General features: G+C 49.8%; 1 protein-coding gene across 1 annotated transcript in view; it reads right to left on the bottom strand.

The window, feature by feature from the left end:
• HAS1 (hyaluronan synthase 1) overlaps window positions 1-10,350 on the bottom strand; it is an 11,295-nt gene extending 945 nt beyond the window's left edge. Inside the window, exons 1-5 of the mRNA XM_077747125.1 lie at window positions 10,342-10,350; window positions 5,029-5,655; window positions 2,798-3,023; window positions 2,077-2,209; window positions 3-185 (exon numbers count right to left, since the gene is read on the bottom strand). Coding sequence (XP_077603251.1) covers window positions 3-185; window positions 2,077-2,209; window positions 2,798-3,023; window positions 5,029-5,655; window positions 10,342-10,350 — 1,178 coding nt within the window. The remainder of the gene's footprint in view (window positions 1-2; window positions 186-2,076; window positions 2,210-2,797; window positions 3,024-5,028; window positions 5,656-10,341) is intronic.
• Window positions 10,351-26,825: the final 16,475 nt, after the last annotated feature.

Raw genomic sequence — 26,825 nt, 5'->3', positions numbered from 1 at the left:
ACACGAAGAAGGGGAAGAGGCCCGACACCACCGCCTCGTAGGTCATCCAGGCGTGGTGCCGGTGCCACCAGAGCGCGTTGTACAGCCACTCGCGGAAGTACGACTTGGACCAGCGCGTCTGCTGGCTCAGCCAGCGCAGGAACGACGACGGCGTCTCCGAGTAGCAGCGGGCCCGGGACGTGTACCTGCGCGGGAGGGACGGGGCCGGGCGTCAGCGCCGCGCTCCCTGTGGCCAGGGCGGAGCTGGGGGCCAGAGGGGGCCGCTGCGGAACGGCCCCTGGGCGGTAGGCTTGCCGGACCTCCCTGCGCCGCCGGTTCTCATAGGGGACGGACGAGGAGTCCCGCCTAACAGGGCTGCTGGGAGCACTGAAGCAGGATTTCAGGCCCGGTTGCTCAATAAATGTTAGCGGCTACTACTGTTTTCACTGTGACTAATATCCCTACCGCCGTTACTAAGGGCATCACAGTTACTGACCTATTACTAATGCTATCACTAATCTATTACGAATACTCCAGCACTCACTGTTACTGGCAGGCCCTGTGGTGAGGAACCGACCAGGCGATGTTCCCACCCAGGGCAGCCCAGTGGTTTAGAGCTCAAGTGACCCATCAAGCCCCCTTCCTGTGGCCGCAGCAGACATCCTAATCAGTCCCCACCCCGTTTTCCCGCTAAGCCCACGCAAACCTAGAATCCCTCTTAGGGAACGTCATCAGGTGGCCGCCAGCAGTCGGTTGCTTAGGAGGTGTCCGACTACTCTATCCTCAGGGTATTACTTGACAGCTTCGGTCTCCTTCCCCTGTGCAGCCTCCCTGCCTTGCCCTTGCCTCCTGCACTCGGTACCCCAAACAGCAGCCAGAGGGATCCACTTACAGGTAGCACCTCACCCCTCTGCCCGTAGTTCAGAGTTTTCAAGTGGCCTACAAGCCTCTCGTGAGGACACCCCCGTTACCATTCTGCCCTTGCCCCGATTCGCTCCCCCCTTGCTAGGGCTCCGGCGGCACCATGTCCAGCCTCCACCTCTGCCCCTCCTGGGGCGTCCTAGTTAACACTCCATTCCCTACTCCCAAACACCCTATTCCCACTTTTCCTGGATTATCCAACGGCACGGCATGTGCCATCATCCATGTATTTACGGTCTCCCCAGTGGGTGTGAGCCTGAATCTGTGTCTCTGCTGTATTCTCAGGGCTTCGAACACTGTAATGAGGGGCACCTGGCTGGTTCAGCCAGAGAGCGTGTGGCTCTTGATCACTGGGCCAAGCCCCACAATGGGCGTAGAGATTACTTTAATAAACGTAAAAAAAAAGCCACAAAAACCAATGTGGGGCGTCTGGGTGGCTCAGTCGGTTAAGCATCTGACTTCAGCTCAGGTCGTGATCTCTTGGTTTGTGGGTTTGAGACCCGCATTGGGCTCTGTGCTGACAGCTCAGCCTGGAGCCTGCTTCGGATTCCGTGTCTTCCTCTCTCTGTCCCTCTCTTGATTTCTCTCTCTCAAAAATAAACAAACATTAAAAAAAAGTTTTTTTTTAAAACCACTGTAATAAATACTTGATGAGTGAATGAATGCATAGGTTCCCTCGGTATACCCCAAGTTCTCTCTGGCCCTTTCATGGGGTCTAGCTTTGTAGAATTCTCTCCTCCCTCCCCCGCCTGAACTTGACGTGGTGGAGGCTGTACTCCCCTAGTTTCACCCAATTACAACTCTTCTTGAAACATGTGATTCTTCTCGCTCACTTGCTCACTAGATCCCACTCTGTGTATCTCTTTCCCTTCCCCCCTCACTGGGAGGAAGCTGTGCTGCCCGTGGTAGAGCCCTCTGGCCCCAATCTCATGTTGTGTCTCCCAGGCGGAATCACGGCCCTCACCTTGCCTCACTTGGTAGAGCCCACTGGGTCACATGATCAAAGGAACTGCCACCCTGTCCCTTCTGGTGTCCCCCACTCTCCCCTAATGTCTCACTTGGCAGAGCCCACTGTCCTGTGAGGTATTTGGGGTTTGGAGAATTTCCAGCAGGCCCCGCGCACACACGTGCATGCGCACACACGCACACACACAACCACCCGAGCCCTCGGCTTACTTGGTGGCATAGCCCATGCTGAGCATGCGGTTGGTGAGGTGCCGGTCGTCCCCGAAGGTGCAGTGGGTGCCCAGGAACTTCTGGTTGTACCAGGCCTCGAGGAACTGCTGCAGGAGGTTGTTCCTGTACAGGCCTGGGTGGGGGTGGGGGGTCCAGGGGGAGCATCATCCTCTACTGTCCCCAGTACTGTCCCCAGTCCTACCTCCGACCCAACTCGCCTCCGATTCCAGCCCCATCCTCAGCCACCTCGGTCCTGCCCTCAGCCCTACCTCCAGCGACAAGTCCAGCCCTGATCCCGTTCTCAACACCGGTCCTTCCTTAACCCGATACCCTCAACCCCATACCTCAGTCCTATACCCACACCTGCCCCAGTCCCGCCCCGGGCCCACACCCACATCCATTCTCCACCCCGTATCCATTCTCAGTCCCGTCCCCTGCCCGTCCCCATCCCAAACCCCTCACCAGCCCCAGACTTGGCCCCACCCCTGTCCTTGACTCCAGATGCATCCCATCCCCTTCCCCAAACCTCCCAGCACCAATCCCCATCCACACGCTTTCTCCAGCCCCGCCAACACCATCCCACCGTCTCGTCTCACCTGTCCCCAATTCCTGCCACAGCTCCATCTTTATCCCCAACCTCAGTCACATCCTCAACCCGTTCTGGTTCCCCTTCTCCCCCTCCACCCCTTCCATGGCCCTCCCAAGCCCCACCTCTGCTCACCTAGGGGACCGCTGATGCAGGACACACAGTGGAAGTAGCTCTGACAAGCCCGCTCCACATTGAAGGCCACCCAGTACCGCAGGCTGCTTAGGAAGCTGACCCAGGAGTCCAGGGGGTTAAGGATCCGCACGTCTCCCCCAACAGCCCCTACCCGGGGGTCCTCATCCAGCACTCGCACCAGCTCCAGTAATGCCATGGGATCCAGCCTCGTGTCTGAGTCACAAACCTGTGGAGCAGAAGGGGCAGGATCAGGCCAGATAGATCCCTGCCCGCGGCTGGCACTTGAGGGGAGGGTACCACGGGGTGGGGAGCTGCAGGGACATTTTACAGCCAATCTGAACATAAATTGGAATTTTGTCATCATTATCAATACCTAATCACATTTTAAGATGACCTCCCCAAGACCCATGCCCTTGTATAATACCCTCCTCTGGTGCATGGGTGAGACATGTAATTTGCTTCTAACCCATAGAATATGGCAAAAATGATGGGACAGAACTCCCATGATTATACTACCTTCTATACAAATAGCAAAGCAGTTTTTGCAATGTAATATATCCCTAATCTGTTGGCATTTTCTGGGTAGGTCTGACCTAATCAGGCAAGCCCTCTGAAAAGGGGTCTAGAAGTCTAAGGCTTTCTCTGGTTGATCTGGAAGAGACAAAGTTGAAATCTGCAAACAAACACATCAGCTTGGAAGAGGCCCCAAGCCTTAGGTAGGACCCAGCCGACACCGTGATTGTAGCCTGATGGTACCCTGAGCAGGGAATCCAGTTAAGCTCTGCCCAGACTCCTGATTCATGGAAACTATGAGATAATAAGTGTTTTGTTTCAAGCTGCCAAAGTTGTGGTAATTTGTTTTGCTGCCATAGAAAAGCAATGCAGTGCATTAATGAATGAATTTCTACATTGAATGGATGAATGACTAATTGAGCAAATGAATGTATTGATTAGATAGGAGGATGAATAAATGAACAAAGGAATCTTGACACGGAATGAATGAAGGGAATAAAAGAATCCCCACGTTCAATGGGTAAGTGAATGAATAAATGAATGCATAGTCGCCATATTAAGTGGATAATGGACGTATGAACCAATGAGTCAAGGAAAGAATTTCTTTTTTTTTTTTTATTTTTATTTATTTCTAGGAGAGCGAGAGAGACAGCGTGAGCAGGGGAGGGTCAGAGAGAGAGGGAGATACAGATTCTGAAATAGGCTCCAGACTCTGAGCTGGCAGTCAGCACAGAGCCCGATGCGGGGCTCGAACCCATGAACCGCGAGATCATGACCTAAGTGAAAGTCAGACGCTTAACCGACTAAGCCACCCAGGCGCCCCTTCTTTTTTTTTTTTAAATGTTTATTTATTTGTGAAGGAGAGCAAGCGAGCAGAGAGTTAGTGGGGAAGGAGGCAGAGAGAGGGAGACACAGAATCAGAAGCAGGCTCCAGGGTCTGAGCTGTCAGCACAGAGCCTGATGCGGGGCTTGAACCCATGAGCTATGGGATCATGACTTGAGCTGAAGTCGGAAGCTCAACCGACTGAGCCACCCAGGCGCCCCAAAAGGAAAGAATCTCTACACTAGATGAAGAAAGCAAGAAATCTCTACATTGAATGGATGAAAATACACTGAATGTGGGCCGCCTGGCTGGCAGTAGGTAGAGCATGCAACTCTTGATCTTGGGGTTGTGAGTTTGAGCCCCATGTTGGGTGTAGAAATTACTTAAAATCTTAAACAACCAAACAAATAAATAAATCCTATATGAGATGCACAAATGAATAAATCTTCAGAATAAGTGGATGACCAGATGGACGGATGAGTGAATAAGTGAAGGAAAGAGTCTGCATCCAACAGATAAATGAATGAATAAGATGAATGATCTCCATATTGGAGAGATGGGTGTAAGAATGTATGACGTCATCTACACTTCAATTAAAGCAAAGAATGGGTAGAAGTGAAAGAAAGAGTATGCACTAGAGGATGGATGAATAAAGGAAGGAAGGAATTAATGAATCGCTGAATGAATAAAACAAATGAGTGGTCTCCATGTCGGAAGGACGGATAGAGGGATGTTAGAAACGAATGAAGGAAAGAATCCCTACTTTCAATGGATGAATAAATAAAGGGAGTTGGAAAGAGGTTCGTTCCAATCACTGAAAAAAAAAAAAAAAATCCCAGAGAAAAGGGACGCCGGGTGTCAGGGGCACCGTGGGGAGGGGCCGCCTTCCACTCACCTGCACGTAGTCCACCGAGTCGCCGAGCGCCTTGAAGGCGGTGTACATGACCTCGCGCTTGCCGCCCCAGCGCTGCGCCACGCACACGCACCGGTGCGTCCTCCCCAGCGCCTCCACCGCCAGCCGCCCGGGGTCCTCGGCCTCCACCTCCCGGTAGGCGCCCGCGCCCGCCGCGCCCGCCGCCGCCGGTTCCCAGGGCTGGTGGTAGTTGCCGTCCCACACGTAGGTGGCGGGGTCCTCGTCGGCGAAGACCTCGCGGAACATGTCCACCATGTAGAGGTCCTCGGCGCGGTTGCCGTCCACCACCATGAGGACGCGCAGGCGCGCGCGCGGGTACTGCAGGGCGCGCGCGGACGCCAGGCACTGGCGCAGGTACGCGGGGTCCTCCTGGTACGCAGANNGGTGCTCCAGGTACGCGAAGAGGCTCTGCGCCACCAGGTGCGCCGAGAGGAAGGCCCCGTAGAGGCCGAAGGCGAGGAGGCCGTAGCGATCGGAGGCCAGCGGCACCCCGGCGGCGTAGGCCCAGGTCATGAGGCCCAAGATGAGCAGCGCGAACGTGATGGTCAGCACCCGCCGGGCCAGGCCGGAGCAGTGGCGGGCGGCCGGGGTGGGCTTGGGCACGTCCTGCTAGGTGCGAAGAGAGGGGATAACAAGGGAAAAGAATCTTGAAATCCTCCTTGGGAAAGAGAAGATCTAGGTTTTCCCCCCTCCCAAGCCAATGTAACATCCCCTTTTTGTTTAGAAAAAAAAAAAAAAAATTTTTTTTCCCCTAGGTACTGCAAAGGTATTTTCATTAATGAAAATAATTGTGGCAACCAGCAGGGCTCAATGCCTGATTATATTGATTCTGTTACTTTTGTTTTCACATTTTAAACAGCTCTGCAATCCGAGCGGATTACACTCAGTGGAATGTCACAGTTTAATTAACCCCCCCTCCCCGCCCCCACTTCTTAGTGGCACATAAAATAATCACTCATCTCACAATCAAAGGTTTCTTAGTGTTGATACAATCATCATCATCATCTAAAAAATAATGCAATTTGATATGTATCAGGTACTGCTGTAAGCCTTTTCCAGAAAAAAAATTTTTTTGTTTTGAGAGACAGAGCACAAGTGGGGGAGGGGGGTGGAGAAGAGGAGGGAGACAGGATCAGAAGCAGTTTCATGCTGACAGCAGCAAGCCCAGGGCGGGACTCAAACTCACAAACCCCAAGATCATGACCTGAGCTGAGGTCCCAGTCTTAACAGACTGAGCCAGCCAGGTGCCCCCAGAAACTAACTTATTTGAATCCTCACAACAGCCGTAAGAGGAGGTACTGTTACTATCATCCCCATTTTACAGACCAGGTAACTGAGTCACAGAGAGGTGCAGCAGCCTGCCCAAGGTCACACCTGGATAGCAGAGAAGCCAAGATGTGAACCCCAGGAATCCGGTCACTGAATCACCAGCTTACATACTGGCTTTACTCTTCAGGAGAGCCTTGGGGGGGAGGGGGAGACAAAGAATGTTTACTGCCACCATACACATGGCAAAACTGAGGACTGATTAGCCAGGACAAGGGCTCGCTGAAGGTCATGAAGCCCACAGGTGGAGGAAATCTTTTCTCTGACTTGCCAAAGGCATGGCCACATTCTCCTCCACTGCCCAGGCCCCCCGGCCAGGGTCAAGTGCCCAGTATATGTTGCTGGGAGAGCTCAGAAACAAAGAGGGGTGCCTCTGTTTTCATGTCTTATAAAATGGAGATTTAGCCCCTTCTGCATGCTAAGTACTGCTTCATGGGGTAGATACTGTTATCGCTCCTATTCCATGTGAGGAAACTGAGGCACGGGGAGATGATTCTCTTGCCCAAGGCCACCCAGGCAGTCTGGCTCCATCGTCCCCTACACTGAACTGCCTCATGTGTCACCCGCTCCTGCCTCATGGGTTTATTATGAGTTAAGTGGGTCACTAAGATACAGATTTGTGTTGTCCAGTACAGGAGTCACCCGTCACGTGTGGCTACTGAGTGCCTGGAAAGCAGCCAGAATGACAGAGGAAGTGAAATTCTAATTTTATTTAAATATTTAAGTTTAATGTTTTTTTTTTTTTAATTTATTTCTAGGAGAGAGAGAGAGAGAGAGACAGCGTGAGCAGGGGAGGGTCAGAGAGAGAGGGAGTCACAGACTGAAACAGGCTCCAGGCTCTGAGCTGGCAGTCAGCACAGAGCCCGACGCGGGGCTCGAACCCACAAACCGCGAGATCATGACCTAAGCGAAAGTCGGACGCTTAACCGACTAAGCCACCCAGGCGCCCCTAAATATTTAAGTTTAGAAACTGATACTTAATTCAGTTATTGGAAAGTTTTTAAGTGTGTCTGAAAGAAGTAGGGCGTGGGAAGCTTCTCTTTCAAGTGTAAATTTTATGAAATCTAAATACAGATTAAGTGCCTCCAGTGAAAATATAGCATCTATGGGGCTCCTGGGTGGCTCAGTTGGTTGAGCTTCCGACTTCGGCTCAGGTCATGATCTTGCAGTTCGTGGGTTCGAGCCCTGCGTCGGGCTGTGTGCTGACAGCTCAGAGCCTGGAGCCTGTTTCAGTCTGTGACTCCCTCTCTCTCTGACCCTCCCCTGTTCACGCTGTCTCTCTCTCTCTCTGTCAGAAATAAAACATTAAAAAAAAAAAGAAGAAAATACAGTATCTGTATGAGATGTGCTATGTATGTGTCTGGATTTTGAATCCTTCCTTTGAAAAACAGAAAGTAAAATATTTCATTAATGTTTTTCATAATGGTTACATACTGAAATGATAGTTTTAAAAATCTCATTGTGGGGGCGCCTGGGTGGCTCAGTTGGTTAAGCGTCTGACTTTGGCTCAGGTCACGATCTCACGGTTTGTGGGTTCGAGTCCTGCGTCGGGCTCTGTGCTGACAGCTCAGAGCCTGGAGCCTGCTTCAGATTCTGTGTCTCCTTTCTCTCTGCTCCTCCCCCATTCATGCTCTGTCTCTCTGTCTCTCAAAAATAAATAAAAATTTTTTAAAAAAAATGTCATTGTGAAGTTTTATGTTATGTTGTAGCAAATATAGTCCAATGCATCCATTCATGAATTATAATATTTCTTTTTTTTTAATTGTTAAATATTTATTATTTGGGGGGAGGATCAGTGGGGGGAGATGCAGAATTGGAAGCAGACTCCAGGCTCTTGAGTTGTCAGCACAGAGCCAATACAGGGCTCAAACTCACGAACCGAACCATGAGATCATAACCTGACTCGAAGTCAGACACTCAACCAACTGAGCCACCCAGGCGCCCCATGAAATTATATTTCTAATAGCAAGGGTTGGCACATTACGGCCTCTGAGCCAAATGCCTGCTGCCCTTTTCATTTCAACTCTGCAAGCTAAGACTGGTTTTTATGTTTGTTTGTTTAAGATTTTATTTTTAGGGGCGCCTGGGTGGCTTAGTCGGTTAAGCGTCCGACTTTCGCTTAGGTCATGATCTCGTGGTTCATGGGTTCGAGCCCCGCGTCGGACTCTGTGCTGACTGCCAGCTCAGAGCCTGCAGCCTGTTTCAGAGTCTGTGACTCCCTCTCTCTCTGACCCTCCCCTGCTCACACTGTCTCTCTCTCTCTCCTAGAAATAAATAAAACATTAAAAAATTAAAAAAAAAGATTTTATTTTTAAATAATCTCTATAATGGGGCTCGAACTTACAACCCCGTGATCAAGAGTCGCATGCTCTACTGACTGAGCCAGTGAGGTGCCTCAAGTTTTTACATTTTTAAATGGGTGAAAAAAGAAGCACCTGAGTGGCTCAGCTGGTTATGCATCCAACTCTTGATTTCAGCTCAGGTCATGATCTCAAGCCCCACTTTGGGCTCCATGCTGACAGTCAGGAGCCTGCTTCAAATTCTCTCACTGCCTTTCTGTCCCTCCTCCGCGTTTGTGCTCTGTCTCTCAAAATAAACTTAAAAAAATAAATGGGCAGAAAAAAGTAAAAAAAAAAAAACACCAAACTTTTGTGGCATATGAAAATGACATGAAATTCAAATTTCAGCATCCTTAAATCAAGTTTTACTGCCACAGAACCACACTCATCTGTTTACATATTGTCTGTGGCTGTTTTTATGCTATGCTAAAGTTGACTAGTTGCAATAGAGACCAGATGGCACACAAAACCCTCAAATATCGACTGTCCAGCTTTGTACAGAAAGTTTGATGACCCTTCATACACTGCATTGAATAAAATATATTATTGAAATTCACTTTTATGTTTCTATAAGATACAACTTTTAGTTTCTATATAGGTAGAGCTTTCGGCCTGGTGCTAGTAATTGCTCAATATTAATAATTACATTATTATTTCTTCTGGAATTCTCCTTCTCTGTCCTTTGGCCCCAAACCCAGCCCTGCCTGAGATTCTGGCGGTGACCCAATTCACGTTGAGACAGGTGGGTGAACACAGGGCTCTAATGGCAACACTCAGAAGCACACCTGTGTCAGCTGTGGACACACAGCCCCACACATATAATCACACATGATGAGAGGCACACAGAGTGTGCCCACATAGGAAAATATTCATGTTCTAGAAGATAACCCCAGACACTTGCTCTTAGAACTTAGTGATCCTGGGGTACCTGGGGGGCTCAGTCGGTTAAGTGGCTGAATCTTGGTTTCAGCTCAGATCATGTTCTCACCATTGGTGGGTTTGAGCCCTATGTTGGGCTCTGTGCTGGCAGCGCAGAGCCTGCTTGGGATTCTGTCTCTCCCCGTCTCTCTGCCCCTCCCCAATTTGAGCTCTTTTAAGAACTGAAGTGATCCTGAGACTCCCCACCAACAGCCATGCAGGTGAACTTGGGAACACATGCCCTTGAGCAGAAAGGAGCTAAGCCTAGAAGGGATGCCCACAGGGCAAGAAACACGGGCACACCTGTGGGTCCGGAGCAAGACGAAATAGTAACGGTTAAGGTTGAACCGTATGAAATTGCCATTTTGAAAGGGCAAAAGTAACCAGACAACGGTGACTTCGTTTGGTTCAACTTAATAATTATTGGAGCCGAGTAGAAATCCAGACCGTGTGTCAACCAGGGTAATACCGCCCTGCCTCCGCACCCGCACCCCGCACACAGACGCGGACTTGGAGCAGGATAAGCACGGACTCGTCACATCTATACTGCCGGTGGGATGGCCACCTACAGAGGGGGATGGAACCCCAACGCTCGGCCTCAGACTGTCCTACACTGACGGTCGCCGTTACGCACGGGAACGCGCGCGGTGCCCCCACCCACGTGGGCACACAGGTGCCAGCAGGCCCCGCACGGCTGCACTCTCGCACGCACCTGTCTCATCGCTGTGGGTCCGGCGGGCGCTCCTCTCCTGCTGGCTCCCCGGTCTCTCTGTGGCTGGGGAGCCCGGGGGTCATTTGAAGCCCGACGCAGGCGGGGGCGGAGGAAGGCTGACGTCAGGGCGGAGCTGGGCCAGGGGCTCTGAGGTCACGGCCGAGCCCGGCAGCTCCACCCGCTTCCCGCCATTGCCCGCACCCCCGCGCCCGACGGCCTCTGTTCCCAGGGCCGCCGTCGCGCCCTTCCCTGCCCTCCCAGGCCTCCCCTCCGTCGCACCCGGCCTTCTCCGGCTCTCCGCTTTCCCCCTTCTTGTCTGTCTCCATTTTTGTTTGCGCTCCTCTCCCTCGCTCTCCTTCTGCCTCCAGGCCCCCCAACGCCCGTCTTTCCCCCCCATCTGTCCGATCTCTTCCGCCCCCGCCAGGTACCCCGCACCCCAGCCGCTCCGCTCAAAGCCCCGGGGATGGAGAAAATGCGCACACGTGCGCGGCTGTGGGCGTGGCCGCGCGCGCGGGCCGTGGGGCGCGCTGTCTGGAAGGAGCTGTGAGTGGTTGTGAGTCTGCATGCGTGGATGTGCGCGTGTGCCAGGGATGGGGAGGGGGGTGGCCGCCGGGCTTTGTCTCCCAAGGGCTCCCGGGTGAACGCACAGAGTTGTGGGTCAGCGGCCCCCAGGAACCCCCTGCAACCTGAGTCAGAGTCAGACCCAAAGAGAGGGGTCCTGGGGATCTAAGCCCTCAGCCCCTCAGGACCAGGAGACTCAGTGATAAATGCCATTGTTTCCATGCCCTTCTTTCCATGATTAAAAAAAATTTCTGTGTATCTTTTTTAAAGTTTTGTTTTTAATGTTTTATTTATTTATTTATTTATTTATTCGGCGGTGGGGGGGGGCAGGAAGAGAGGGACACAGAGAGAATCTCAAGCAGGTTCCGAGCTGTCAGAGGAGAGCCGGTTGCAGGGCTGGATCCCAGGAACCGTGAGATCCTGAACTGAGCAGGTATCAAGAGTCGGAAGCTCAACCGACTGTGCCCGCCCGCACTCCCCCCCTCCCATTCTCTATATCTAATTCTTTCTGTTTCTCTTCCTGTGAACTGACAATGCCCATCTCTCTCCCTCTATAGGTGCCTCTCTCTCTGCTTCTCCCTCTGCCCCTGGCTGTACACCCCCATCTCCTTTTCTGAGTCTCTGTTACTTTGTCACTCTGGCTCTACCTCTCTGTCCACCTATCTGTCTAGGTCTCTCCTTGTGTTGCTGTCTGTTTCTCTCCATGCGTCCCTATCTCTGTCTCTCTCTCCCTCCCCCTTTATCTGTGTCCTTTTCTACCTGCTTCCCTCTGGGTTTGTGTCTGTCTGTCTGTCTCTTCATTCCTGACTGTTGGTCTCCCTGACTTTCTTACTCTGAATGTCCTCTTCCTTTCTCAGTCTCCTGTGTGTCTCTGCCTTTGTTTCCTTTGTATTTGTTCATCTTCTGTTTCTCCTTGAATATCTTTATTCGTATCTACCCCCCCCAATCTCCCAGTTTTTCTGTGTCTCTCCCTGTTTCTCTCAGCGACTGTTTCTCTTCTCTCTGTCTCTGTCTCTGTCTTCCTCTGTCTCTGACTCCCTCGGTCTCCCTGCATCTCTGTGCATCTCCTTTGAGGCTCCATCGCTGTATGGGTTTTTCTGTGTCTCGCACGCTCTCTCTTTCATTCACTGATTCTCTCTGTGTTTTCTGTCTCTTCAGTGCTCCTTTCTTTCTCCCTGCGGCCCCATCTGGTCCAGGCTGCCCCGGAGCTTTTCCCCTGCAGGACACCGAGTCCTCACTCCTTGGTTTTCCCAGGGGAGGCAGGGTGTGGGGGGCCATCACTAGGCTGGGCCTTGCCCGAGCCTGGCTGTCGGGGAGGCCAGTTCAGGGCCCAAGTGCGAGGCACCCCACCTACCTCACCAGGGCGTGGCTGCATCTGTGACGCTGTTGCCTGGAGCCCGGGCTGCCTGGTGTCTGGCTGTGTCAGGATGATGGATCCTCCGGTGGGAGCTGAGCCCAGAGCAGGAGGGGAGGGAGATTCCTCTACCCCAGGGTTGGGGGTGGGGAAAGCCCAGGCTCCACTCAGAAGCTGGGCATTTGGCTGCCCAGCCCCCACCCCACCCTGCCCGGGTGGAGCAGCTGTATAAAACCAGATGTTTCTAAAACCAGAGTGTGGATGAGGGAGGAGGGACCAGGACTTTAAGCTCCAATGGTTTCCTTTTCCAGGATCTAGGCCCCCAGCCCCTTCCTCCCTCAGACCCAGGAGTCCAGGCCCCCAGTCCATCTGCCCTCAGCCCCAGGAGTCCTGGCCCCCAGCCCCTCCTCCCTCAGACCCAGGAGTCCTGACCCCCGGCCCCTCCTCCCTCAGACCCAGGGGTCCTGACCCCCGGCCCCTCCTCCCTCAGACCCAGGGGTCCTGACCCCCGGCCCCTCCTCCCTCAGACCCAGGGGTCCAGGCCCCCAGCCCCTCCTCCCTCAGAATCAGGAGTCTGGACCCCCATCCCCGTCCTCCCTCAATCCCAAACGCCCAAGCTCCCAGCCCCCTCCTCCCTCAGATTTACATGTCCAGTCTCCCAGAATTCCTTGCAGGGAGAGATGACCGAGGCTGACAAGGACGGATGGGACCAGGCACTCCCCAGGAGGCCAGCGGTAGTGGTGGGATCACCTCCTGCTGCCCTCACTAACAGCCTTCTCTCCCAGAACCCTCACCCAGTGGAGGCCGATCTCTGATCCCTGCCCTGGGTACATATGGCCCTCCCAAGATTTCCATCATCATCAGAAAACCTCAGGGTCTTGTTTACAGAGCACCAGACAGCAGGAGCGAAGAGTGGGGAGATAATAAGGCAGAAATGGAGAAAAGGCAGGGGAGAAGAACATTTGTTCACTCTAGGGACATCTCCTGCACCGCTGGTGGGCCAGGCTCTTGGCGGGGTGATGCCAGGCGCACAGAGATGACTCAGACCTGGGCCCTGCCCTTGAGGGGATGCCAATCTTGTGGAGGAGACAGCTGTGTAAACAGAGGATCAAAGACCAGTGCATGGATGCACCGACAGAGCTGGAGAGTCAGGGCAGGCTTCCTGGTGGAGGTGATGGCCCGGAGGAGCAGAATCTTGACTGATGCGGAATTACCCAAGGTAAGGGCGGGGGGGTAGGGCTGGTGTTTAGAAAGTGGAGTCTGAAGGGCATGCAAGGCAGGAAGTGTCCTGGGCCAGTCAGCAAAGTCTAGATTGGTTGATATAGAAGCATATAGGTGAAACCGCGGGGTGGGGGGGTGCGGTGCCTGGCTGGGTTCACCTGAAGCAGGGTTTGGATTGGCAGATTCAGGGGCTGGGGTTCATCCTGGAAAGCTCTGGAGGGGCTGGGAGCTGGGAAGGGCACATTGGCTGTGAGTGCCCCCGAGGGACAGGCTGGATGGAGGGCCCGGGACCTTCGGGCCAGGGTGTCTGAGGGAGGACTACCATCAAGGTCTTCTCTGAGTGAGTCTGAGCTGGGACGCAGGCGGGCGCTGTGGGGCTGGAGGAAAGGCGGAGCACAGTCTGAGGCTGAGCAGAGGACCCTGAGGAGACAGGGAGGGAGCTCCCTGAGCTCCTTCTGCCGGCATTTGCCTCATTTCAGGCAAGGGCCCTTCTCAGTGATTCCTTGCCTGCCCCCTGGGGGACTAGCAAGTGCTTTGAGAGAGTGTAGATGTGAAGAGACAGAGGGTGGAAGGAGGCAGGGGGGAGAGAGAGAGAGGAAGGAGAGAGGGAGGGAAGGAGGGAGGGGAGAGAAGGGACGAAAGATGGAAAGGAGGGAGAGAGAAGGGAAGANCGCACCCCCCCCCCAGCTCCTTCTTGTCTGTCACAGCATTTTCCACCTTCCTGCCTAACGTATAACTTGCCTACTGACTGCTGCTCTTGGATAACGGGCATCTCGCCTGTCAGAATGCAAGCTCCACACCAGCCACCAGCAGGCGCAGCCTCTGCCTGTCCTGTTTGTGACCGTTCAGGATGCGGACCGGCCGGTACTCAGTAGGTGCCAACAAATATGTGTGAGTGGATGAGTGAGATCCCGCTGGTGACACAGAATGGTAGGTGGCGAGAGGAAAGAGAAAGAGGAAGGAGGGAAAGGAGACAACAGGAAGGAGGGAGGGCGGAGGAGGAGGAGGAGGGACAGAGAGGGCAAGTGGGAGGGAGAGAGCCCAGCGCTGGGACCCCCTCCACCCCTACCCAGCTGCTGGGGGGCATCCCAGAGTGGCCAGTCCTGACAGGGGTGGGGTGAGGGGCTCCCAGGGAGGTGGGACCCTAGGCGAGGCGCTCCAGGATCGGCCAAGATCCAAATCTGGAAGCAGATTGCCTCTGGACTTCCAGGAACTCGGGGGCCCTCAGGGGAGCCCCTGGACAGTGGCAGCCAACACCCGGAATTCTGGGAAACACCTAGGCCTCCAAGATTCTGCGGAAATCCTGGGAGGGAGGGAGGGAGGGAGGGAGGCAGGGGTAACAGCTGGCCCATCCTCTGCCCCTGGGAAGCAGCTGCGGGGCCTGCAGGGCCCTGTCTGCCCACGACCCCGGCCCTGCAGCCACATCCCAGCTTCCCGCGTTGTGCCCACGTCCCTGGAGGAAACAGAAACAGAAAGAGAGGGGAGAAGAAGACTTATTTTTCTGGGAGTTATATCCTCTCCCAGGAAGCAAGAGAGGAGGGGTCTCCTTTTTCAGAGTGTGAGCCTGAGGCCTGAGAAGAACAGTTTCTTAGCCAGAGTGAGCAGCNCTCCTGGGTCTGAGGGAAGAGGTGGGTGGGGGCCCAGACTCCTGGGTCTGAGGGAGGAGGCACTGGGGCAGGACCCCTGGGTCCGAGGGAGGGCTCTGCACTATGGGCACCGAAGAAGAGGCCGGGCCCTGGACGCCCTTCCGAGCACCAACGGGATACTGCGAGACCAGGTTACTCTTACACACATGGCTTTGGCCGTGTGCCTCCGCCGCGCCCTTCCGGAAGCGGTCCACTGTGAATCCCAAGTCCACTTCCAGCACCGGCCAGGGCCTGATGAGCTTCCATGGAAGGAACACAACTGTCTGAGTCAGAAGACAGTTGCGAGGATGTGGAGTCCAAGGGACAGTCTGGGGCCCTGAGGAGGAGCCGGTTACTTGTGTGCTGTTGGCAAGGAGCCATTTCATTCCACTGAGCCTCTCTTTCCTATTCTGTGAAATGGGAATATCTCAAGTTGTCCCTCACAGGGCCACCCTTCAGATTAAGAGAGAGAGAGAGCTTCTGCCTGCACACTGCCCCGTGAGGTATGTGTGAGCTGTCCCTGAACCAGCAGCACAGAGGGTCTCCATGAATGACTCAGGTGGCAACGGGAGGACCCTTCACCTGTCCTGGCCACCTCACTTGTGGCCTGGGGAGCCAGCTGGGTAGGGGCCCCGAGGGACCCATGGTCTGGAGTCAGCTGCTCCCGGGTTCCAAGGCTGGTGGCCTTAGGTGAGTCATGTCCTCCCCGGGCTGAGTGTCCCGCCTGCAGGCAAGCAGAGCCCACGAGCTCACAAACGTGCATGGATGGGACTGGGCTGGCCACAGAGAGACCTCTGGGCCCCAGCTCCTCATCTCTGGAGAGAGTGAAAATCCTGCCTACTCCAGACTATTTCGAGGAGCTCGGGCCAAGTTTGGGGAGCAGACGGTGTGCGCAGGGATGGTGTGTCACCGAGGGGAGCCCCAAGGGCTCCTGATGGAGGAAGTCAGAGGAGTAGATGCCTGGAGCCCCTTTCTGCGGTCAGTGCTGCAAGCACCCGCCCTTCCGGGGCCTCCAGTCACAAAGCGGAAGCCGAGGAAACAAAACAACGCAGACTCTGTTTAGTCTATTGCCCGCATCAGGGCTACGGGTTTCCAACCCGCCTGGCGCCTCTGATTCCCGTTCTCAGTTCCCTTTCCCAGTGCCGAAATTGGGGCTCAGAGAGATGACGAAGGAAAGTGCTGTGAGCACGCGGCCAGACACTGGCTCCACCATCTGCTCTGGGTATCCAGAGTCCAAATGTCCCATCCACGGGTCTGTGGCCATAGGTGCTTTTCAAAAGTCGCTTCGTTTACATAACAAAGGACAACTTTCATCACTCCCAGCACAGGGAATTCCAAAGGATTTGGTAGGTTTACTCCAGAAACAGGGATGAAGATCAAATGGATATTTCTTATTATACATCACACTGTCACAGGTGCTAACATGCAGGCCACCTAGCGGGGAGACCCCTTAGCTAAAGAAGATGAGGTCCAGGGGTGTCTGGGCTGCTCAGACAGTTAAGCATCCGACTCGATTTCTGCTCAGGCCATGATCTCACGGTTCCTGGGATGGAGCCCCACGTCAGGCTCTGCGCTGACAGTCTGGAGCCTGCTTGGGATTCTCTCTCTCCCTCAGTCTCTCTGCACCCCCCTCAACAAATAAATAAACATTAAAAAAAAAAAAAAAGAGGGGCGCCTGGGGGGCCCAGTTGGTTAAGCGTCCGACTTCGGCTCAGGTCATGATCTCACGGTTCTGGGTTCGAGCCCCGCGTCGGGCTCTGTGCTGATAGCTCAGAGCCTGGAGCCTGTTTCGGATTCTGTGTCTCCCTCTCTCTCTGACCCTCCCCTGTTCACGCTGTCTCTCTCTCTCTCTCTCTCTGAAATAAATAAAGCATTTTAAAAATTTTTTAAAAAGGTAAAATCCTTGACCTCCAAGAGAAAAGACTGGGCAAAAGATATGTTTAGAAAACAGGGACGCTAACAAAAACGTCCACAAACGGTCATGGTGGCACTCTCCACACTTGCTGGAAGGCGGAAACACCCCAAATGTCCCCCAACAGAAGGACAGACAAAATGTGGTCCATCCACACAGCGGAATATTATTCAGCCATGAAAATGGAACAAAGCCCTGATACTGGCTACAGCATGGATGAGCCTCGCAAAGAGAAAGAAGCCATACACAAAAGGTCACATATCGAATGATTCCACATAGATGAAATGTCCAAAACAGGTAAATTCACAAAGTCACGAAGCAGATCCAGGTTGCCATGGGCTGGGGAATGGGGAGTTCCTGCTGGGTGGCTGCAGAGTTTCTGTTTGGTGTGATGAGAAAGTTCTGGAACTAGGTAGTGGTGATAGCTGCACAACAATGCAAATGTGTTTAATGCCACTAATTTATATACTTAAAATGGTAAATATTATGTGTTTTTTACCACAATTTTAAAATTATTTTTTTATTTTTATTTTTAAAATTTTTTAAAAGTTTATTTTATTATTTATTTTTGAGACACACAGAGAAAGAGAGACCACAAGTGAGGGAGGGGCGGGAGGGGTGGGGAGTTCCAAGCATGTTCCTTGCTCAATCCCACAAGCCATGAGATCATGACCTGAGCCAAAATCAAGAGTTGGATGCTTAACCCAGAGCCACCCAGGCATCCCCACAATTTTTTTTTTAAGTAGGCTTTACACCCAGCATGAAGCCCAGTACAGGGCTTGAACTCAGGACTCTGAGATTAAGACCTGAGCTGAGATCAAGAGTCAGAGACTTAACCAACTGAGCCACCCAGGCACCGATACCACAATTTTTAAAAAGTGAAGAAAAAAAAAGGTGTGTGGACATCTGGTTGATGATCGATTGATGAGACTGATGATGAGTCCAGTGACTCACAGACAGACAGACATGAGCTAAGACTTTCTTCCTCCCATGAATCTCTGCCTGAGAGCTATAAGATATGCAACTTCTCCATCTCAGATTCTGCCCCCCTCTCTCTTAAGGGTCATGAAAACCTCCATTTCCTCTGCCATTGTAAAAGGTCAGGCACAATATTTGGTTGGTTTTCTTTTCTTTTCTATAGTTTATTTATTTTAAGAGAGAGACAGAGAGTGCAAGAGCACAAGCAGAGGAGGGGCAGAGAGTTTCCCAAGCAGGCTCTGTGCTGTCATTGCAGAGCCTGACACGGGGCTCAATCTCCTGAACTGTGAGCCAAAATCAAGAACTGGATGCTCAACTGACTGAGCCACTGAGGCTCCCTGATTTTTAAATATTTTATTTCAAAGTAATCCCTACACCCAACTTGGGGCTTGAACTCATGACCCTGAGGTCAAGAGTCACATGCTCTACCAACCGAGCCAGCCAGGTGCCCCGTGTCACAGACATGGCTCACCTTGCGACGGAATTCAATGCTCTACGGGTTGAGAAATAGCTTGTAGATGTTTTCCCACCCCCAACCAACCACAGAGACACCCTGAGGACTGTTTGTCCTCAAGAATCTTTAAGGCAATCATTTGAAAAGCAATGCATAGGGAAGATTCTGCAATGGCAGGAAGGGGCACACCATGGAGGAAAGGCTGTGTAATTGTTACTCCATCAGGCTTTGGGGTGGGGAGGAAACCTGTTATCTGCAACCAGTACAAATCATGGTGGCCGCACTCATTGAGTCCCTTCTATTGAGGCAGTCACTGTACCATATCCCCACTTTCCCGGCCTCTGAGCTCAACAAACTCCGAACTGGCTAACCATCATCATCACCAAATGACAGAAGAAAACCTGGCTTCCAGAGGAGAAATGATTGCCCTAAGGTTTAAGGTCGTAATTTCTTTCTTTCTTTTTTTTAAGTTTATTTATTTATTTTGAGGTTGGGGGGGACAGGGGCAGAGAGAGAGAGAGAGAGAGCGAGAATCCCAAGCAGGCTCCACACTGTCAGCACATACCCAGATGCAGGGCTTGAACTCACAAGTCATGAGATCATAACCTGAACCTAAGTCAGATGCTTAACTAACTGAGCCACGCAGGTGCCCCAAAGATTGTAATTTTGAGGAGGCAGAGCTGAGTCCTCCTGATGGGTCCCGTGGACATCCAGGACCACCCTCTTCATGTGGGGACACATGTATAACTGCTCTGGAAGGCTGCCACTTCCCTATTACCTTCATTTCCCCAAGTTCTATAATAATAATTATTATTATTTAATATTTATTTATTTTTGATAAAGAGAGAGGCAGAGCTTGAGCAGGGGAGGGACAGAGAGACGGAGACACAGAATCTGAAGCAGGCTCCAGGCTCTGAGCTGTCAGCACAGAGCCTGATGTGGGGCTCAAACTCACAAACAGTGAGATCATGACCTGAGCAGAAGTCAGACACTTAACCAACTGAGTCACCCAGGCACCCCTATTATTTTTTTAAGTTTATTTATTTGAGAGAGAGGGAGGGGGTGGGAGGGAGGGAGAGAGGGAAGAGCAGAGAGAGAAGGAAAGAGAAATCCTAAGCAGGCCCCGCGCTCTCAGCGCAGAGCCTGACATTGGGCTCAAACCCACGAACTGTGAGATCATGACCTGAGCTGAAATCAAGAGTCAGTAGCTTAACTGACAGAGCCAGCCAGGCGCCCCTATAATAATAATTATTTTGGCCCTTCTGCTTTCTCCATAAAGCTCCGAACCCCCTCTATCATGCTCACCTACAGCTGATGTGCTTGCTTTATGATCCAACAAATCTACCCTCCTGTCTGCGACTGCACCACCGTTCCCTGCTTTTGCCTCCATGACCAGAAAATAAGTACCCCTGCTCAGCCCTATCCTACTTCTCTTCTGAATCCCACCCCCCACCCAACTTTCTCCAGAACTTCCCTACTTTGCTTTTCTCTTTCTCCTGTAGCAGTAGTATTTTCTCTCTACTCCATCATTCCCATCAGCACCTGATATGGTCTTGAACCTCTTAGCTTTTATTAAAAATTTTTTAAACATTTATTTATTTTTGAGAGAGAAGGGAGAGAGAGAGGAGCATGTGCACAAGTCAGGGAGGGGCTGAGAGAGGGAGACAGGATCTGAAGCCTCCAATGAGAGGCTCAATCCCACAAACCATTAGATCATGACCTGAGCCAAAATCAAGAGGTGGATGCTTAACCCACTGAGCACCCAGGTGCCCATAGCAACTCATATCTTTTAAGAAATTAATTCTTCGACTCCACATCCTTCTTTAGTTTCCAACAAATTTCTTGGCTCTCTTTCACAGCAAAACATACTGAAGGAATAGTGTATGTTCAATATATTCATTTCTTCACTGTGCATTTTTCTATAACTCACTCCAAAGAGTGTCTCATCTGCACCATTCTGAGTGTGCTCTTGGCAAGCTCCCCAGCCTCTAAGGATACATTTTCTGCCTGGCCTTTTTCTGTTCTTTCCAGATAGTTCTAAGTTTTGGTATCCTGAGAAGAGTAAAGACAATCTTCTTAAAAACATGATTCCCAAGGCTCTGAATCAATTAAGGTCTTTTCAATTAGAACTCATTTACAATTTATAATTACACCTAACAACGTCTTAAACCAAGACATTTACTCTTTACAAGATTTTTTTAAAAGATTTTATTTTTAAGTAATCTCTACACTCAATGTGGGGTTCGAATTTACAACGCTGAGATTAAGAATCACATGCCCTATGGACGGAACAGCACTCTTACAAAAATTTTGGCAATGGAAGGGTGCTCAGTGGCTCAGTCTTGGGTAAGCATCTGACTTCAGTTAAATGTCTGACTTTGGCTCAGGTCATGATCTCATGGTTTGTGAGTTTGAGCCCCTCATGGGGCTCTCTGTTGTCAGCGCAGAGCACCTCCCTTCATATCCTCTGACTCCCTCTCTTTCTGCCTCTCCCCCACTCACACTCTGTCTCAAAGATAAACATTAAAAAAAAAAAGAATTTTGGAAATGGATACTGCTAGGTTAGGTCTGTTTCAGTAATATCAAGAATGACATTTATTTTATTTTATTTTTATTTATTTACTTTTTTCTTGGATGTCGTGTGTGTGTATATATATATATACAGTATTCATTTAATTAATTAATTTACATCCAAGTTAGTTAGCATTAGGAGCAGATTCCTTAATGCCCCTCACATATTTAGCCCATCGCCCCTCCCACAACCCCTCTAGCAACCCTCTGTTCTCTATATTTAAGAGTCTCTTATGTTTTGTCCCCCTCCTTGTTTTTATTTTTGCTTCCCTTCCCTTATGTCCATCTGTTTTGTCTCTTAAATTCCTCATATGAGTGAAGTCATATGATATTTATCTTTTTCTGACTGATTAATTTCGCTTAGCATAATACCCTCTGGTTCCATTCACATAGTTGCAAATGACAAGATTTCATTCTTTTTGATTGCCGAGTAATACTCCATTGTATATATATATATACCATATCTTTATCCATTCATCCATCGATGGACATTTGGGCTCTTTCCATACTTTGGCTATTGTTGATAGCACTGCTATAAACATTGGGGTGCATGTGCCCCTTCAAAACAGCACACCCGTGTCCCTTGGATAAATACCTAGTAGTACAATTGCTGGGTCATAGGGTAGTTCCATTTTTAATTTTTTGAAGAACCTCCATACTGTTTTCCAGAGCGGCTGCACCAGTTTGCGTTCCCACCAGCAGTGCAAAAGAGATCCTCTCTCTCCGCATCCTCAAAAACATCTGTTGTTGCCTGAGTCGTTAATGTTAGCCGTTCTGACTGAAGTAAGGTGGTATCTTATTGTGGTTTTGATTTGTATTTCCCTGATGATGAGTGATGTTGAGCATTTTTTCATGTGTCTGTTCACCATCTGGACGTCTTCTTTGGAGGAGTGTTTATTCAAAGAACGACATTTATTTTAATCCTTCCACTTTGTCATCCCCAATATGGTGGCTTTCTTCCTGGAGACTGCTACCTAACAGCTCCAAGACAGCTGCCACAGCTCCTAACTTCACACCACAGCATCTCAAGTCAGCAGAATGAGGATGAAATGGGAATCACTGAAGATTTTTAATCAGAAGTAGGGTATGTTCAGATTTTTATTTTATAAAAATTCTTTTGGACGCATACATAGAAAACATAGTTTAAAATGTTCCCAAGGGAGGAAGGGTAACAAGCCTGGATGTGACCAAGAGTCAAAAGGATGTCAGTCTTTCTGGGAATTAAAGTGAAGAGAATGGCAGAGGGCATTACTATTCATAGAGGAGAAGGGCTCAGGTGACGAGAGAAAACAAGAGACATGGGACCTCACAGAGAGTAACTCCCAGACAAATTTCCAGGTCTTTGGGAGTCTGGCTTCCTGAAATCAGACTTCTTGGATGCCCCTGCCTGTCTCCCATAAGCCCTGAAGCATATGCAGGTTTTATTCTTTGCTACCAAATGGCCCGTGATTGATACACCAGGATCTGCAGAACTGACAGAGGCAAAGTGACTAAGGGGAAGAAGAGGGCAAGTCCCAAGTCGACTCTGATTCCTGAGTGTCACCATCGTCTCCTGTGTGTAAGGCCAAAGGGGAAATGATTTTGGGGTTGGCCCTGGTGGGGCAAATTTCTGCTAGTGTTGCAAAAATCTCTGACCCCTGTGGTGACTGATATCTGAAGTGGCCTCTGTGAACAGCAAAGTCTTTCAGTAAATTGCAGTGCCTGAAATGGTGAAGCCAGATTGCCATTTCTACTACATTCCATTGGTCCAAATTTACCCTTAACTTCTGCAATCGATCAAGCCATCTAACCTGGGGGTCGGCTAACATTTTCTGAAAAGGACCAGATAGTAAATCTCTTATGTTTTGCAGGCCATAGTGTCTCTATCACAACTATGCAACCCTGCCATTATAGCACGAATATAGCCATCGGCAATATGTAAGCGATGAGCACAGCTGTGTGCCAATAAAACTTTATTTAAGGATGCTGAAAATGGAATTTTATATCATTTTTATTTAACACAGATTATCCTTTTGGTTTTCTTCAGTGATTAAAAAATATAAAAACCAGGGGTGTCTGGGTGGCTCAGTTGGTTAAGCATCCGACTCTTGATTTCGGCTCAGGTCATGACCTTGTGGTCGTGAAATTGAGCCCCCCACCTGGCTCCATGCTGAACGTGGAGCCTGCTTGGGATTCTCTCTCTCTCCCTTTCTCTCTCTGCCCCTCCCTCACTTCTTTTCTCTCTCTGTCTCTCTCTCTCTCTGTCAAAGTAAATAACTTAAAAAAAAAAAAAGACCTGAGCTGAGATCAAGTCAGACACTTAACCAACTGAGTCACCCAGGTGCCTCAGAAGAAAGATCATGTGAAGACACAGTGAGAAGACATCAACATACAAGCCAAAGAGAGAGGCCTCAGAAAAAAACAGCCCTGCTGACACCTTGATCTTGGAATTCCAGCCTCTAGAACTTTGAGAATATACATTTCTTGTTGTCTAAGCTGACCAGTCTCTGGTATTTTGTTGAGGCAGTCCTAGGAAACTAATATTCTCTGCTTCTTCTCATGGAATTCCATCAGTGATGGCCCTCAAATCCACCAAATTACCCTGGTGTGGTGATTTTAAAGAAAATAGCCACAAAATCCTTTGACACTTCTCCCCCTGAGAGGTAGGGTCTGTGTCCTCTACTCTTGAATCTGGGTGGGATTGGGCTACTTTGACCAATGGAATGTAGTAGAAATGACACTACGTGACTTCTGAGGCCAGGTTGGAAAAGGCCATGAAGCTTCTACTGGTTCTCTGGGGGTTCTCATTCTGGAGGAAGGCAGCCACCATGCAAGAAATCTAATTATCCTGGGGCACCGTGTTAGAAAGGCCTTGTGTAGGTCCTTGGGATTCGGGTTATTCCAACCCAAGTACCTGGCATGTGGATGAAGGAAGCTCCAGATGAGGCCAGTCTCCAACCTTCAAGTCACTTCCAAACTTTCAAGTCTTTGGGGGCAGAAAGAAGCATCTCCTCTGTGCCTTGTTCTAATTCCTAACCCATATAATCCATGAGCATAATAAAATAGTTGTTCTACCATCACTACGTTTTAGGGTGGTTTCTTATGTAACAATAGTAACAGGAACTCAAACACTATGGGATTCATTAAGACCCCTTTTTCTTTCTCACCCCCCATGGCTGTCCAGTCTCCAAGGCCCGTCTCCTGAGCCCGGACAATCTCTCCCCAGACCACACTTCCTCTCTATGTTACTGCTCTGGGCAGCTCTTCAACAACTTCCCTTTAATCTTTTGCAACACCCTCCACTCTACGGCCTCTGGCTTCAATTGGGAACATTCTCAACTCTATCCCTTTGCAGGACTCTAGGACTTTTTTTCCCCCCTGAAGCACACATCTGACAAGTCCCTCTCTTGCTTAAATGACTTTTCATTTTTCCCTATTCTTTTTAAATGGAAGTATAGTTGACAATGTTACATTAGTTCTAAGTGTACAACATAGTGATTCAACAACTCTATACATTACGCTATGCTCACCACAAGTGTACCTCCCATCTGTCAGCATACAATACCATTACAATGCCATTGACTATGTTCTCTATGCTGTACCTTCCATTCCCATGACTTACTCATTCCATAACTGGAAACCTTCCATTCCCCTTCACCCATTTTGCCCATTCCCACTCCCTGCCCACCTCTGGCAACCATCAATTTGTTCTCTGTATTTATGGTTTTGTTTCTGCATGTTTGTTTGTTCATTTATTTTTTAGATTCCACATATAAGCGAAATGATACAGTGTTTGTTGTTCTCTGACTGACATTTCACTTAGGATAATACCCTCTGGGTCCATCCATGTTACTGCAAATGGCAAGATCATTCTTTTTTATGGTATATGTATACCACATATCCTTTATCCACTCATCTACTGATGGACACTTTGGTCACTTCCATATGTTGGCTGTTGTATTTTGTTTTTAAAGTACATATCACACCCAGCATGAAGCCCAATGCAGAGCTTCGAACTCATGACCCTGAGATCAAGTCCTGAGCTGAGATCAAGAGTCAGACACTTAACTGACTAAGCCACCCAGGCACCCCATTAGCTACTGTAAATAATGATGCAAATAAACATAAGGGTGCATTAATTTTTTTATTCAAAAAGAATTAAACACCAATTAAACACTAATTTAGTGTTTTTGCTTTCTTTGAATAAATACTCAGTAGTTGAATTACTGAATCTTGTAATATTTCTATTTTTAATTTTTTGAGGAACCTCTATACTGTTTCCAACAGTGGCTGCACCAATTTACATTCCAACCAACATGAGGTTCCTTTTTCTCCACATCCTCATCATACTTGTTATTTCTGTCTTTTTTATTCTAGCTAGTTTGATGAGATAATATTTCATTGTGGTTTGCTGATGATTAATGATGTTGACTACATCTTTTCATGTGTCTGTTGGCCATCTGGATGGTTTCTTTGGAGAAATGTTTATTCAGGTCCTCTGTCCATTTGAAAATCAGATTATTTTTGTTTTTTCAGTGTTGAGTTGTATAAGTTCTTTATATATCTTGGATATTAACCCCTTATTGGATATAACATTTGCAAATATCTTCTCGCATTCAGTAGGTTGTCTTTCTGTTTTGTTAATGATTTCCTTTGCTGTGCAGAAGTTTCCTATTCTGGTATGGTCCCAATGGCTTTTTATTTCCTCTAGAAGAAATTCCAAGTCCTTCTTGTAGCAGTGAAGATCCTCTAAGAGATGGTCCCTGCCATCACTTACTGCTCTCTGCTTCATTACCTGTGCTCCAATAACCAACTTAACCTGGTCTTGGCCTCTCTCCTGTGCTTTTTTCACTCTCCTCTGCCTGGAATACAATTTTCTTTCTCTTCTTTACCTGAGCCTCTAAGACCCAGCCTATATGTTACCTCTTCCTGAATGATACTAGGTCTTGTTAGTCTGAGTTTAGCTGTTTCTTTTGGGGTATCTCATAAAAACCGAGGCATCTCTCTATTACTATGTATACTCTCACTCTACTGTGACCAAGTGAGGCAGAGCAGAGACAGGGCTTGAGTCCCCTCAAGTCTGACTGAGAAACCCAGTGTCCCTTGATAGTTGAAGCCCTTGACTGGCATATCTTGTAGAAATGTGGAAGCAGGATGCTTACCAAAGGAGGGCCTCGACTGGCGAAGACAGATCCAAACCAGTCTGTGCAAGGTGGACCCCAGCACTGACCTTTCACTGACTTCTCCCCGATTATAATGCTAAAAACACTCCCAGGGATGAAGATTTAACATACTAATGAGACATGCAATGCATGATGAAGCATGTTCTGTTCACTACACCTGTGCACCCAACTTCCTGTATCTCTCCCCAACTACATGACTCAGAGTCACTCCTTTTCCATCTCAGTCTCTTTAAGAACTTTCCCTGGCCTTTGTCAGAGAGCTAACATGAAGGACCTTGTGCTTGAGCATAAGCTCCAATGAAAGCCTGGAACTCCTCTAGTAAATGCCTCTAGTAAATTTCTATCGCTTAGAGAACCCAAAGGACCTGAGTCAGTGACACAAGCTCTTCATGTCTTATCTCTTCATCCAGCTGGTCAGAGTCCAGGTCTGATTACTTTCTACATCCCCAGGAACCAGCAAGGGAGAACTCCTTTGGAGACCTATGCCTATACAGGATCTACCACCCTTATTCCTTGATAAGTGGACACCATTTTATTCAGGAGGCAATTTCCTTCACTGTAAACCAATGAAGGCAACTACATTAAAACTCTGTGTGTGTGTGTGTGTGTGTGTGTGTGTGTGTGCGCGCGTGCGCGCGTGCGCACG

Source organism: Crocuta crocuta, unplaced genomic scaffold, assembly GCF_008692635.1.
Source record: "Crocuta crocuta isolate KB4526 unplaced genomic scaffold, BGI_CrCroc_1.0 scaffold334, whole genome shotgun sequence".
Classification (NCBI taxonomy): domain Eukaryota; kingdom Metazoa; phylum Chordata; class Mammalia; order Carnivora; family Hyaenidae; genus Crocuta; species Crocuta crocuta.
Note: the sequence above shows the minus strand (reverse complement) of the source record. Positions and strands in the feature narration are given on the sequence as shown.